Source organism: Marmota flaviventris, chromosome 1 (genome assembly GCF_047511675.1).
Source record: "Marmota flaviventris isolate mMarFla1 chromosome 1, mMarFla1.hap1, whole genome shotgun sequence".
NCBI lineage: Eukaryota > Metazoa > Chordata > Mammalia > Rodentia > Sciuridae > Marmota > Marmota flaviventris.
The window spans coordinates 202,325,893-202,341,154 of NC_092498.1; the positions used below are offsets into that span (position 1 = coordinate 202,325,893).

General features: G+C 46.5%; 1 protein-coding gene across 6 annotated transcripts in view; it reads left to right on the forward strand.

The window, feature by feature from the left end:
• Window positions 1–14,986, forward strand: part of Lars2 (leucyl-tRNA synthetase 2, mitochondrial) — a 139,573-nt gene extending 124,587 nt beyond the window's left edge. Inside the window, exons 21-22 of one of the 6 annotated variants that reach the window (XM_071600406.1) lie at window positions 7,835–7,962; window positions 11,621–14,986. In XM_071600406.1, coding sequence (XP_071456507.1) covers window positions 7,835–7,962; window positions 11,621–11,800 — 308 coding nt within the window. In that variant the 3' untranslated portion in view covers window positions 11,801–14,986. The other 5 variants (XM_027932564.3, XR_011704029.1, XM_071600409.1 and 2 more) reach the window with 5 other exon arrangements.
• The last annotated feature ends 276 nt before the right edge of the window (window positions 14,987–15,262 follow it).

Consider the following 15,262-nt stretch of genomic DNA (forward strand, 5'->3'; position numbering starts at 1 on the left):
CCTTTTTTAAGTTTTTGTTTTTGTTTTTGCAGAACCAGGGATTGATATGAATTATGCCCAATTGATTGCCTAATATGAAGATATCCTGGGATAAATTCATCTTGACCTTGATGTAGTAGACGTTTAATAAACTGTTAACATTCAGTTTGAGGGGAAAAAAATCTATTTGCTGGTGTTTTATTTAGAATTTTACAGTTATTTTCCTAAGACCAGTTTTCTCAGCATGTTCTGTCAAGTTGGGGATTGAGTTTTTTGCTGCTGACTTCGTGGAGTGATCTGGTGCCTCTGTGGTCTCACTAAGTTGCCATGACTGGCCCTGAACTTGTGATCCTTCTGCCTCAGCCTCCTGCATCATTGGGCTTACAGGCATGCCACGTTTTTTAAAATAATTTATTAATTAAGTTATTTTTTTGGTACTGAGGACAAACCCAGGGCCTAGCACATGCTGGGCAAGCGCAGTACCACTGAGCCACACCCCCTCCCTCTCTCCTGTACATTTGCACAGGCCCACTCCTTGCAGCATAGATAGAACCTCTGTGGGAGATGGTGGTAGGCCCTGCCAGGCTCTAGCCATATGGTTACATTTTGTAGTCTTTTATTATTTCCTTAAACAGGAGACATGGGTCTTTCACTTAGCCTCTGTGATCTAAAATGGCACACCACTTCTTCCTTAACTTTTAATTTGTAATAAACTCCCCTACTATCATCTAGCATGCACACGTCTTTCCCCTTCATCTTCTTTGTCCCACACTATCTGCTGCTGCCTTCCTTTCAGTTCTTTCCAGAAGGACTCATGTAAGTAGGATTTCAGAGGCTTCCTCCTACACTGCCCTCCATCTCTGCATCTGGAATGGAGACGGGGGGACAAGGATCTACTCTGTCTAGGTCCCTGTCCAGTCTGTCCTTCATTTCTGTGACAAATCTCTGGCATGACATATGCTAAAATGATGTGACAGAAACTAGCCCGTTTTATACTTTGCTCCATGGTTTTTCCTAAACGTGACCCCGTTGTGGGTTTTTCAAGCTATTTGATCCTGAAGAGTGGATCAGATTAAAACTTACTTGTTCTACAGTGTTCCATTCAGTTATTTTACAAACACTTACTGAGCACACACTGTATGCCAGGTTCTGATGTGAGAATTGTGGGAAAGCTGGGGCAGGCAGTTGGAGGAGTGGGCACTGCAGTCTGTTCATTCAGTGGAGATCTTTCTTAAAGCTTTACAAATCCATAATGGCTTATTTTTCTGAATTCAAGAAAAGCAGCATTTAACTTTTGCCTCCCACTCTTCCCAGTATGAGTGCCATCCTTTCTAAATGAGCAGCTGTGGATGCCACCAGCTGAGTGGGGAGTCCCATGCACCCAGCATGTCACCCTGGTCATTAACTCATAGGTGTAGTCAGGTGCCCTCAAGAAAGAATGGGGACATGATCCCTTCTTGACTCTCCCAGCAGATGATCAAGGACAGGTAGCAAGATGCTGATGGTCCACAGCGAACAGGAGCACTGTATCGTCAGGACGTCGTTATCGTCATCCCTCACTCTTAGGCATTTTCATTCTAAAGCTCTGGACAGTTTTTAGGCACCTTTCACTTATTCCAGAAGACTCACCTTTCACGTAGCTTTTGGTTGATTCTTGCATCTTAGAAAGATAACCTCACAAGGACTATAAAGTGAATGTGGTAAATCAGCAAGGCATATTCCAACTTTCTAGAGTCCCGGATGAAGCTAATTTTCCCAGGAGAGATTCTCCCTGCAGAGGAGCAGAAGTGAGATCTGTCTTCCAGGGCAGACTTGAAGCCTGTTGGCACAGTGGCCATCACTGCCTGGATGGAAGGAGCATGTTGGAGAAGCCCACAGTGCTTGGAGCCTCACAGTTCTCTGTCAGTTGCTAAAGGGTAAATGGGCACTTTGAATAAGAAACAGAATCAGCAGCTTGGCAATTTGCAGACTGGAACAGGAACAGGATGAAGAAATCTCTTTCTTTTACTTCCTGAAGCCTGAAGCTTTGGGAAGCTAAAGACACCACATCTGAATTTGCAAACTTATCTTTTGTTTATGACTGTAGAATTATCCTATCCTGATGAGGGTGTTAGCTGTTTGCTTGGAAAAATTTTGAGTATTCAGAGTCACTGGTTCTGTTTTCAGATGGAGGGATACTCAAGACTTCCTCCATTTGTGGACAGTAAGGAGCAGAAAATTGGGGGTTGGAGGTAGGGCTCAGTAGTAGAGTACATGCTTGTCTTGTGCAAGGCCTGGGCATTGATCCCCACCAAGAGAAGAGCGGGAGAAGAAGGAAGAGAAAGGGAGGGACGGGGAGAGAGGAAGGAGATGAAGAGAAGAAGGACAGATCCAGGCACAGTGGCATATGTCTATAATCCCAGCTACTAGAAGTCTGAGGCAGGAGGATGGTGAGTTTGAGCCAGCCTTGGCAACATAGCAAGACTCCATCTCAAAAAAGAAAGCAAAAAATCAAGATACTCTGTTGGTCAGACTCTTGTTGAAAATGCAGTTTCATCATTGTCAAAAATGAACCATCTGGCTGGGTATGGTGGCATAAGCCTATAATCCCAGAAACCTGGGAGGCTGAGACTGGATGATCACAAGTTCAAAGCCAGTCTCAGCAACAGTGAGGCACTAAGCAACTCAGTGAGATCCTATCTCTAAATAAAAGACAAAATAGGGCTGGGTAGTGGCTCAGTGGTCAAGTCCCCCTGGGTTCAATCCCCAATACCAAAAAAAAAAAAAAAAGATCTATCTGACAGGAACAACTTGGATGAGTCTTAGGGGAATATGCTGAGTGAAAAATCCAGGCTCAAATGTTTTTGTATTGTTATGATTCCATTTATATAACATTGCTGAAATTTCAAAAATCATAATGGGCTGGGGATGTAGCTCAGTGGTAGAGCACTTGCCTACCTGGGTTCCATCCTCAGCACTGCAAAAAAAAGAGAATTATAGAGATGGAAAACATAAAGGTAGTAGTGAGGGGTCAGGCTGAGACTGGATGATCACAAGTTCAAAGCCAGTCTCAATAACAGTGAGGCACTAAGCAACAGTGAGTGAAGGGGGCAGTGGCTGCTGAAGGGTAGCACAAGGGTACTTCCTTGCAGTGCTGGAACAGTCCTAGGTCTTGACTGGTGGTGAGCATGTGAAGCCACATATGGTTTCACTAAGCTACACACGCACGCACGCACGCACGCACATGCATGCGCACGCACACACAGAATTAATTCTTATAACTCTAATAAAATCTGAACAAACTCTGTGGATTGATTATACCAGCTTCCTGGTTTTGATTTTGTGCTATAACTATGCCAGATGGGGAGGATAGATGGAGGGCACAAGGTGCCTCCTTAACATTTCTTTGCAACTTCTGGTAAATCTATAATTATTTCACAATTATTTTTATAATTTTTTATAAAGTTGCTGCTGTTTTTAATTGCCTCTCTAAACTCACAAGTCCTGAGTGTTGAGATTCTAGTTCTGAGACATAGTGGGTCATAAGAGAAGAAGAAAGGGAGAAAGGAATTTATTTCTGTTTGCAGGTTTTGATTCACATGCTTGCACACACACACATCACACACCTGGCCAGATGTCGCCATTCATCCCACTGCATCCAAGGCAGCCTCACCTCCTGCAATCCTGCAGCAGGGCCGTATGAATTTCCAACAGGAGCATTGAGACAGGGACAGGCTTATCCTGGTGCCCAAAGAGCACCACTGCCTGTGTCTCTGAGCTTTTATACTGTCTGCTTCTAACGTGCCCAGAACCAGCTGCAGGAAACAAGTTCAACTTACTGGGGAGGAGGTGTCTCAGAGCACATGCCCTGAGGATGGGGGGAGAGAGGGCTCTGCAGAGCACTGGTTATTCATCCTCATGATCATGTGACTGGGAGCTGCAGCTCCCTGAGACTACCATGCCACATATTGCTAGCCCGGAGAAGGTCAAAATTCAAAATGTGGTTTCTGATGGATATACATGGCTTTCATACCACTGTAAGATTGAGCCACCGCAAGCCATGATGTTTAAAATGTGGTGATAGAGGGACTGGAGTTATAGCTCAGTTTTAGAGTACTTATCTAGCATGTGTGAGGCACTGGGTTTGATTCTCAGCATTGCATGTAAATAAAATAATGGTCCATCAACAACTAAAACATAAAAAAAATTATTTAAAAATATGGTGATTGGGCTGGGATTGTGGCTCAGCAGTGCGCCTAGCAAGTGTGGGACGCTGGGTTCATTCCTCATCAACACATAAAAAGAAATAAAATAAAGGTATTGTGTCCCACTACAACTAAAAAAAATATATATTTTAAAAAAATGAAAATGAAAATGTGGTGTACATTTCTGTTTTTCTGGCCCTTTTGGAACTCTACGGTGATTGTTCTTTCTTGACGTTTGCCTCAGTGTGCAACATACGTGATCTCAAAGATGTCCTTCAGTACTTTACTGTCAAGACCATAGCAGGGAGGCCCTGGAAAGAGCTCTTCCTCTTGAAGCATCAGTTTACCTACCCAAATCCACTTTTCTTCATAAAATAATTTGAGATAACATTCTTTGTAACTTTTTATAAAAATGACTGTGAGGCCTGGGGGGTGCAGCTCGTGGTAGAGCACTTGCCTAGCACGTGTGAGGCCCTGGGTTCCATCCCCAGGACCTCAGAAAAAGAAGATATTGGCTGTGAAATCTTATAGCTATAGTGTTTTGTTATACTCATTAATTCCAACAAAATTATCAACATATCAATCATGTAGACATTTGTGTATGTGAGAGAGAGAGAAGGCTTAAGAGATTATTTCAAAGGAGAAAACATATCTGTTGATGCTCTGATGGTTTGGGCAGGGGTTGTTTGTTTGTTTTGTTTGGATGTTTTGTGTTTGCTGTGTGGATGATGTTATTTCAAAATCATGTCAATGAAACCATTTTTCTGGCAAAAGGCTAAAGTAGAGTAGCCTCACTTCCTGTGCCTTATTTGGGAATTATTGTCAAGGCTAATGGGGGAGACCACAGGGTGACCAGACGCCACAGAGCCCTTAGATCCCCCCTTCCAGTGTATATGAGGACAGGGGCCAGGGAGATGGGGGTGGAGGCAGACCCCAAGATGGTTATCAGGAGAGGACTGCCACCCCCACAGGAGCCATGACATGACACACACTCACCAGTGCTCACATTGGGGTGCCAAGGCAGCATGGTGACCTCACCAGCTCTCAGAAAGGGAAAGGCTGAGTGTCTTGGTTATTCCACAGGAAACTCAGCTCTCCCCAAGGAGGGGAAGGAAGAGGGTGGGCTGTGGGCCACAGCATCCCTGCATAGTGGCCTTGCATTGCCAGGGCCATGCCACTTCCCAGCCTGAGTTCAACTTTCCCTATGTGCTTCTGAAAGGCCAACCTTCCACCTGATCTGTCACTTGGTTATCTGCAACGTAACGAAGCCCTTGTGTTTGCCATGCAAATGTCAGGTATTTTTACTTCCCTAAAAAGAACAGGGAGGCAAGAACACCGTGATAAACCAGGATCCTGAGTTTCTGTTCCCTGCTCCACAGGATGGCCCCACTCCCATCTATATGGAAATGCTGGCAGGGGCCCAGGCAGCTATAAATAAGTATCCTGGTTGCTCCAGGAAGACTGGGCTTCCTCATTTTTTTCAAATGGAATTTATAACAGCTTCAGCCCAGAACATTTGTGTCCAAGGTCCTTTTATCTCACAGGCATCCTGTACAACTTCCATGCAGAGGTTCTGGAAATCTTCCCACTGCAGCTGGGTCACGGGACAGGCCACACTGGGCCAGCTCACTAAAATAAAGAAATGATTATCTGCCTCCTGTGACCTCTGTCTCATATTTAGATAGGAGTTTTAATAGAATCCCCTCGGAGGAGCAAGCAGGAATCTCCTTTCTGTTTTAGCCAAAAGGCACGTCTGTTAGACATGGACTAGGTTCATTAAGAAGCGCAAAAGCTTCAGGTCACAGGAACCAGCTGGGCATCAGGAGTATGTCATGTGTCTCTTAAACCACTTGATCCTCAGCCCGAGCCTTCGCTTCCCTGCCATTGACCCATTAACCAGCAACACAGGCTCACAATGAAAGTGCCTGATGGTGAGACATTAAAAGCTGCAACAAGTAAGTCTCTGATACTAGCACAGAAATCAAGATGGAGGTCACTAGACTAGAATGGCCAACTTTCCTCCTGATCTGTCACTTTGATTATGCCACACAAAGAAGCTTTTGTATTTGCCATGCAGATGTCAGGTATTTTGGACCAGCACTATGCTGCTAGTCCAGGGACCCAAGGCTGGCCTGGGAACTGTCAGCTCCATTCTATGACAAGATGAGGAGCTTGGGCCGGGATGTAAACCACCCACCACGGAGCACAGAGTTGAGGTGGGCTGGCTCTCTATGAGGAGGGGTGTGTGTATACATGTATACAAAATAAAACTTTTTATATGTATTCTTTGTGTCTTTTCATAGAGATATAAACATACATACACACACACACACACATATATTATTATTTTTTTTAACATAATAGGACTTTCTCAATGAAGGAAGCAGTATGTTAATTTACATTCTGGCCCAAGTTCTTTACCTCACTGCACACATGCACATTGAATAGCTCTGAAACAATCCCCCTGGTATAATATATTTGCACCAATATAAGGATACAAACAATAGGGAAGGGAAAATTTGTTCAGCCAATTGGGTTGACTGTTTTTTTTTTAATGATTTGTTGCCATTATAAACAAAATTAATTACTAATAAATTCAAATGGTAACTTGGGAAGAAAATGAAACCTTTTAGAGAGACCAGAAGAAAATCTTTACTTCATCTCACAGTATGGAAAAACTGTATGTGTGTGTGTGTGTGTGTGTGTGTGTGTGTGTGTGTTTGGTACCAGGGATTGAACTCAGGGGCACTCAACCACTGAGCCATATCCCAGCCCTATTTTGTATCTTATTTAGAGACAGGGTCTCACTGAGTTGCTTAGTGCCTCTCTTTTGCTGAGGCTGGCTTTGAACTCAGAATCCTCCTGTCCCAGCCTTCCAAGCCACTGGGATTACAGGTGTCCACCACTGTGCCCAGCTTAAAAACTTTATTTTAAAACATTTTTCCAAATTATAAAAGAGCTGGGGATGTGACTTAGTGGTAGAGCACTTGCCTGGGACCTACTCCTTTAACAAGGTCCCACGTCCTATCACCTCCCATTAATGCCATCAAAATTGTTAATCCACTGATGAGCCCTGGTGATTCGAAACCCACCTTTGAACATCACTGTACTGGGAACCAAGCCTTCCACACACAAGTTTTTAGCAGACGCTTCCTGTCCTAGCCATAACAGAGGCCCAGAGGAAGTTTAGCCAGGAGGTTAGGCTTTCTCTGAGAAGGTCATGTGTCCACTGTTCCCTGTATCTGGCTCTAGCGATTATATGTGAGGGGCTAGGTGGGAGGCCTCTCACACCGCAAGTATTTATGGGCATTACAGAAAGAAAAGGCCACTCAGTACTCAAGCTGGCTCCAAAGCATTCCTTCCCCATGAGAGCTGCAGAGAAATAACCCAGGAAAATCAGCAGCCTCTTTTTCCCAGATGCTCTCCCCAGAGCAGCATGTCCCTTCATCATTACAGCTCTGGGTGCTGTTTGCAAAGAGTTGCCTATAAACCCAAGATTATGAACCAGGCCAAGGTAAGTGGGAGACATGGCAGGCTGCAGAGGCATGGCGTGGCCTTCCGTACCCTCCTCCAATAGCTCCAGGCTGTGTCCAGGCCACAGCCTTCCATCCTGCTCTCATCAACCTCCCCTGTGTACAGAGTGGCCGATCCTTCTGTGTCTTGCATTGCAGGTCTGGCACTGGTGCCCAAGAAGCTCTGTGCCCACTATGCCTGGGACACTGTCGTGCTGCTTCAGGCCTGGCCCACGGTGGACCCGCAATTCCATCAGAAGCCCGATGTGGTGCAGATGGCAGTTCTGGTAAGTGTCTCTCCAGCCCCCAGCCAACCTGACCAGGCACAGCGCACAGGGCTTCTTGCCTTTGCTGGTGCCCTTGGTTTTCTGCATCACCATGTAACAGAACCGTGTGAGTATTGTACTCTGGTGGCCATCAAGGGACTAGAAGGGCAGAAATCAACCTGTCCTGCTTTACAGGTTCCATTTGTCTTTTCCAACTGAGGACTATGCTCATTTAGCTGAGCCTAAGTGTGGGTTTTGGTTGGGGTGGTCCAAGGCACAGAGAGGGTGATGGTGAGGTCGCTGGCAATGCAGGAAGACTTCGCACCGTAAAATCCACTTTAGAAAAAATTCATAAAATCCATTTTCTTTCATCCTTTTTTTTTTTTTTTTTTTTTTTTTTTGGTAAATTGGAACAGCATAAATACATGAGTAGTTTATTGTTTAAACCCTTTATGTCAGAAATGACTCCCTTAGTCTCTTTATAATGTTGTATATTTGATTATTTAATATGAGACACATTTATAGGGAATGTCTCTTCTGTATGCTGATGTGGTTGAAAAGGGAAAGAGGCCAAGGGTGGACTTTTTACATCACTGCCTCTGAGTCCCTCGTGGGCCAGGTAATTTACAGCCAAAATGTAATGTGACTCATGTCACCCTACAAGCATTACCATTCTCTTTGCAGTTGAAGAAACTAGCTCAGAGAAGTGGCCAGGTATATTTATTTACTCTTCAATAATTATTATTATTATTATTATTACTGTGTGCCAGGCACACAGTGCTAGGTTGTGGGGATACAGAATCAAATAAGATAGGCATAGTGCCAAGGGTTAGAGGTCTAGGGCATGTGAGTTTTCACACACACAGAGTTCCTACCCTCATGGAGCTTAAAACCCACTAAGATAGAAAAGAATAAAAGGGAAAGAAGCCAAGCATAGTGGCACACACCTATAATCCCAGCAACTCGTGAGTCTGATGCAAGAGAATCACAAGTTCAAGGCCAGCAACTTAGTGAGATCCTGCCTCAAATATAATTTATATTTTACAATTTTAAATTTAAATGCTATTTTTTCAAAGAGTTGGGGATGTAGCTTTGTGGTAGAGTGCTTGCCTAGCATGTGCAAGGCCCTGGGTTCAATCCCCAGCATCACACACACACACACACACACACAAGGAAAGAGAAAAATAATAAGATGAAAGCATGTTGTACAAGGTGCCACAGTCAAACCCACCCAGGGGTGAAGGGAGAGCATGCCCCATAGAAGCTCTGCTAGCCAGGCCCCAGCCCTTCCGCACCTGTGCAAACCTGGGCCCAGTAAAAAGGTCATCATTTGGAAAGGCAGCGTTTGGCCCTAGAGTTGGGTTCTTGACAGCAGCTCAGTTCCCCACCACCTGCTCTGGAACTTAGGTCCCTGCCTCACCCACCTCCCTTCTGTCCTACCACAAGGCAAAAAATGTGGGGTTGCCTTAGAGGCTTCTTCTAAAACATCCTGTGGTACAGAGAGGATTCTCCTCCTCCTCCTCCTCCTCCTTTTCCCCCCACCCCAGCTACCTGACTAGTCTTTTTATTTTGAGACAGGGTCTTGCTAAATTGTTGAAGCTCTTCCTAATTACTAAGGCTGACCTTGAACTTCCAATCTGGCCTCAGCCTCCCAAACTGCTGGGATTACAGGCGCCACCACACCCGGCTCAGGCTCAGAGAGGACATTTCTTTAACTTGAGTAATGTTTATGAGAAATTAGTAACTCACGTACCCTTGAGAACTTGGCCTCACACAGCTGAGAAGCAACAGCTTACAATTTCCGTTGGTGGAAATGTATTTCTACTTTAAATTATCACAAAATTTCTGTTTAAAATATCACCAAAGTGAGTTGTGATCATTAGTAAAATAATTTTAGAAGAACATTGGACTGTAAACCCCAAATTAAAAATGCATGAAGGCTCCCTGCATGTACCCAGCTTGAGAAGGTAAGGTGGGGCAGCACTCCAACACAGGACGTCTGGGGAGGTCTCTTCTGACTCTGTGGAGAGATTTCAGGGTTGGTGCCTCATCTTGAAAGAGAAGCTGCAAGCACCGTTCAGTGCAATGTAGTGTAGCTGAACCCCGTGTGTTCTCTGTACCCAAGACATGCTGGACTCTGCCAAATACCCAGGGAGCAGAGAAAAGGGCCTTCTCTTAGAGCATAGCGCCAAGGGACAGAGGTCTAGGGCATGTGAGTTGTCACACACACACAGTTCATGCAGCAGCAAGGTTAAGATGTAAGAGCTTGGGATTTGGACTGTGCTGCATGAGGGTCTCAGACACTCACCAAGCCTCAGTGTCCTTCATTATAAAATAGAGACAAGCCCGTGCCAACATTACCCGGTTGTTGAGAGAAGTAGGCAGGATAATGGCCAAAGTACTTCCCCTGCTTTTGTACATGCCAACGATGAGACCCACTAACTTGAAACCAGTGCAAACGAAGGGCCAGGTATGGCCTAGGGCTTTCCAGATAGAAACTCATTTACTCCATACAGTGGCCCTGGGGGCGGGCCTGGACTCATCCCCTTTTACAGGTGAGGAAACAGTGGCAGAACAGGGCTTAATAACTCGCTTGCTGAAGGTCCCGCAGCTAGTCCAGAATTCGCTCAGTAAGTGGTGACTGCTGCCAGCTCGGCATTGCTGTTTCTGGCTGTTGGGAGATTAGAAAAGGTGTCACGAGGAGAAGAAGCTGGGTCTTGGCTTTGAAAGAGGAACAGCATGTCCCCCGTGGAGACAGAGATGTCAGAACATCAGGAGCCGTGGGGGCAGGGGGCCGGGAGAAGTCCCCAGGGACCCTGGACTGTGAGCCATGGAGCAGCTAGGGCAAAGGGCACAGGAAGGATGGCTGAAGGCTGGGAGAGTCCCTGCCTCAGAGGCCAGCCTCCATCCAGAGAGGCCTGGGGGCTGGGCAGGAGGGAGAGGGTTCAGCAGATCATCCACTTTCCAGTACTTGCTGTGGGACCTTGGACAAATGACTTCTCCTCACCTACCTCTGCTTCCTCACCTGAAAAATGGGGTGGGATAGTCACGCATCTCCCCACAGGCTCATACAAGTAAATCGTATGGCACGTGCCTGGCACTCAGGCAGAGCTAAGGGGATGGCCCATTCCAGCCCAGATTTGGACTTAAACCTGATCTGCAGTGACCTGGTAATACTTCCCTCTGGATATGGGCCAAGCATATGTTTTGAGGGGTTTTGTTTGGTTGGTTGGTTGGTTGGTTTTGGTTTTGTTTTGGTACAAGGGGATTGAACTCAGGGGTGCTTACCACTGGGCCACTTTCTCAGCCTCTTTTATTTTTTATTTATAGTCAGGGTCTCACTAAGTTGCTTTGAACCTGCAATCCTCCCGCCTCAGCCTCCTGGGATTAATAGACTTGCAGCACTGCACCCAGCCTGTCTAAGTTTTTAACATCCCACAACAACTGTGTTTGGGGAAGTGCTCAGGAAACTCAAGGTGGTAGTCACCTATAGGCAGCACTGGGGTCTCAGTGTCTGTCTGTCTGTCTCTCCCAGGTACCCTCCTCCTTCCACCCCAAGGCAGGTGCCAGCTTCCCTTTCTCCTTCCTGTGGTGGCAATCCCCTAGCAGGCAGTGGGGATTGGGACATCCCCAAGACAAGCTGTCCTCATGGTTCGTCTCTGGCTATTTTTCTTCTCAGATCAACAACAAAGCCTGTGGCAAGATCCCTGTGCCCCAGCAAGTTGCCCAGGACCAGGATAAAGTCCACGAACTTGTTCTCCAGAGTGAACTGGGAGCCAGGCTCTTGCAGGGGAGAAACATCAAGAAGGCCTTCCTCTCCCCCAGAACTGCCCTCATCAACTTCCTGGTGCAAGAGTGACACCTGGGGCCTTAGAGAAGCCTCCTTCCAGGCCTGGGTTGGGATACTGACCTTCATACTGTGACAGGCTGGGGTCAATAGGGTGCCTGTGCAGGGGGCAGGGTGAGCGTAGGCAAAGGAGAAATCACAGGGAGGAAGAGGGACCATGTAGCTGTCTCTTGCCCTCCTGCACCCCCATGTCAGGGTTGAGGAAGCCATGCGACCCCATGTGAAGCCACCAGAGATGCCACTGGCTGGGAGCAGGAAGGAGAAGAGAAGCAAGTGAGGACCGTGACTCTGGAACAGCCCAGGGGCTTCTGGATCCTGAGATGGCATCGAGTAGATGCTTCTCAAGAGCTAAAGGTGGACCTGAGGAACCCCACAGGCCCAGGAGCCATGTGCCAGTCACTCTGAACCAGGAACTCTGGAGAGTGGTGGATGGTCTCCTGGCCTTCAGACTAGGCCAAGAAGCATTCAGGTTATCCACAAATATCAGGCGTGTGGGGTTGGACACTGGGTCCTTTTGGAGTGGCTCTGAACGGAAGACCAGCAGTGCTGGTGCCTCTGCACGTGTCTCCACCACGCCTCAGCTCTGCCACACAGGCCTCTTCCTCCCCCACCCCAGCTGGACGTGGCTGCTGGGCCTGTCCTGATGCTGACGCATGGGTGGGCGCTCAGGCAGAGCGCCACTCCCTAGGATGATGAAGGAGCAGTGCGTCAGAACCAGCCCTCAGCGTGTGGAAATTACCGCCCAGGGAAGCAGGTCCACTCTGGCTGCTGGCTGCCGACCTTAGAGCCCACCACAGCCCCCCAGGGCAAAGGCCCCAAGGGCTCACGTGGATCCCAGATGGCGATGCCACTGTGGTGGACAGACTCAGAAGAAGAGCAAGTGTAGCTGTGGCTGCTCAGCGTCGCCTCCTGTGTCTAGGCCACTGCCATCTGGCAATGAGGAGGTGGCCAGGAATGGCCCAGTGAGTGGGTCCAATCCTGGTTCTATATGAAGTAAACATAGATGGGCTGTTATTAGAACTGACCTAGCCATTGATTTAATGGAGGAAGAATGGAAAGAATCTAGCCATTTCATGATGTTGAAAATCTATATTTGTTATTTAGTGCGATTACTCTGCAGCAGCTTCTGATGTGGTTCCCTGCGGTTCATCGGTTGAGAGATGACTTCTTTTTTTTTTTTTTTTTTTAACTGTAATAAAATGTTTACCACTTCAGGACATATCTGTGATCTTGGAATAGCCGCCATATTCCAAGTCTTGGCATTAATCAGGAACAGACTGAGGTCTGCCATCATCATCAGAAGCTTGGCTGTATGCCTGGCCCACATGGAATGCTGTGGAGATGCATGTGGTCCTTTCTCTCTGGAACTGATTGCAAGGCAGACAACACTGATTCAGGCACATTATCACAGCAATCAAGTCACAGGTCCTCAAATTTTCTATTATGCCAGTTCCCGTGTCCAGAAATTCCAATTTAATTGTCTGGGGTGTAGCTTGGCCATCAAGGTTCTTTTAAAAGTCTCCAAGTGGGGCTGAGGGTGAAGCCTAATATGCTTAATATGCATAAGCCTTGGGTTTGATGCATAGCACTGCAAAGAAAGAGAGAAAGAAAAGAAAAGGAAAAGAAGGAAAAACTGTACAAGTAATACTAAAATTTGAGAACCACTGGATTAACTGATGCATTTGAGCCATAATTTTTATTTACTCTTTCCTCTCCCTAATCTTCACCTTAGGGCTGGGGGCATAGCTCAGTGGTAGAGCACTCGCCTAACATGTGTGAGGCCTTGGGTTTTAGTCCCCAGAACCAAAAACAAAAACAAATGTCTATTTTCTGACCTTTAGCGTACCCAGATAAAATTTGGCCCAGAACCATGATGAAGTAGAGTTGAAAAAGAGGGAAGCCAGAGGCCAGAACTCTAGAGTGGGTATTTAAAATGTTCCCAGAGCTGACCTTGAATGTGCATAATCCCATTGCATGTCAGAACAAAGGTGGATTAAATATAAGCAAACAAGGAATTTGGTATAAGAAGGGGGAAGTGTTTCTGCTTGATTTTCTTGTTTTTTCCTAGGGTAAGCTAAGTAGTATTAAATGAGAAGAGGGTAAGAAGCCCTTTATTTGCACATTATTGAGCCAAAGCAGTGGACCAAAAAAGTCTCATGGCTTCTGGACTGACCCATTGGCTGTGCCAGCATGGCCTGGGAGAACCTTCTCTCCAAGAGGATAAAATTGTTGAAAGGGAGAGCTCACTGGTACTTACTAAGAGGTACTAAATATCATGGAACAATTGGACTGAAAGCTCTGTCCCTGCGGGCAAGTAGGTGGGGAGGGGAATGATCTCAGTCCTTTATTGGCTGCTTCGATGAGGTCAGAAACAACTGGACAAGTTCACATGCATTATCTCATTCAATTCCCATGAAAACCCTAAAGAGAAGGAATGATTCTGTCATGAAGAATCCCAGGCTCTGAAGGTCAACAAATTGCTCAGTTTTCACAGCTTACAATTAGAAGAGGCAGGATCTAGACCTACATTTTCTGACTCCACTTAGGCTACCCTACCATGTCTACCGCCATGTCCCTCACCTGATTGCTCATCTTGCTTGATGTCTGGCAATCAGGTGAAATGTTAACCAAAACTATTAGCATTTTGAGCAGAGGCAGGCTAGGGCTTCCCTCCTGTAAATCTAGGAAATCACAGAATCAGTGCCTTCTCTACAGAGGTGGGTGGTGGGAAAGAGGCCAAGAGCCTGGGTGTCACAATATGTCACTCCAGGTGGATTGGGCTGGCAACAGAAAAACCACACAAACACAGAAAATAACTTTTTCTGGGTTTAGGACGGCCCTGCAGCCTCACAAATCAAGTTCCCACACTGGAAGGCAAAGAGAGCAAGGGAGGCAAGAGAACAAGCACACCTGAAAACCCCCTATTTATTGGGGTGAAGCTATTCACAGAATATCCCAACCAAATAAGGCAAGGAATTGGATTTTGGAGGGTGGAGTCTTACTTGGTGATGTCTTGTGGTCAGCAGTTTGGCTGACATCTTGGAAAGTCACACCTATCTCAGGTGCTGTGTCACACCTATCTCAGGTGCTGTGTGGGATCACAGGCAGAGCAAGAGAGACTGCACACATGCATCACACAGCCCAATCAGGCAGTGACGTCAATCCAGTCTCCTCATATGCTCAAATGCGCATAGCTCACACACACAGCCCATGGATGGCTCAAAACACTTGGGATTGGTTCCATGAAGCTGGCGGGGGGGTGGGGGGGTGGTGAAGCCCTTTAAAGACCCAGGCTCAAGTGCAGATGTCTAGGTTATCTCTGTTGGGAAAAAGAGTGAAGAAAGTAGTGCCCCACGGCAGATACTGGTACAATAGGAGTCTGCCAAAGAAACAAATCCCAAAGACTAAAACAGTGAGTAAGCTGGGAAACAGCATAGGCCTTCTGCATCCCAATAGGAAACTGGTCAAAAAAAG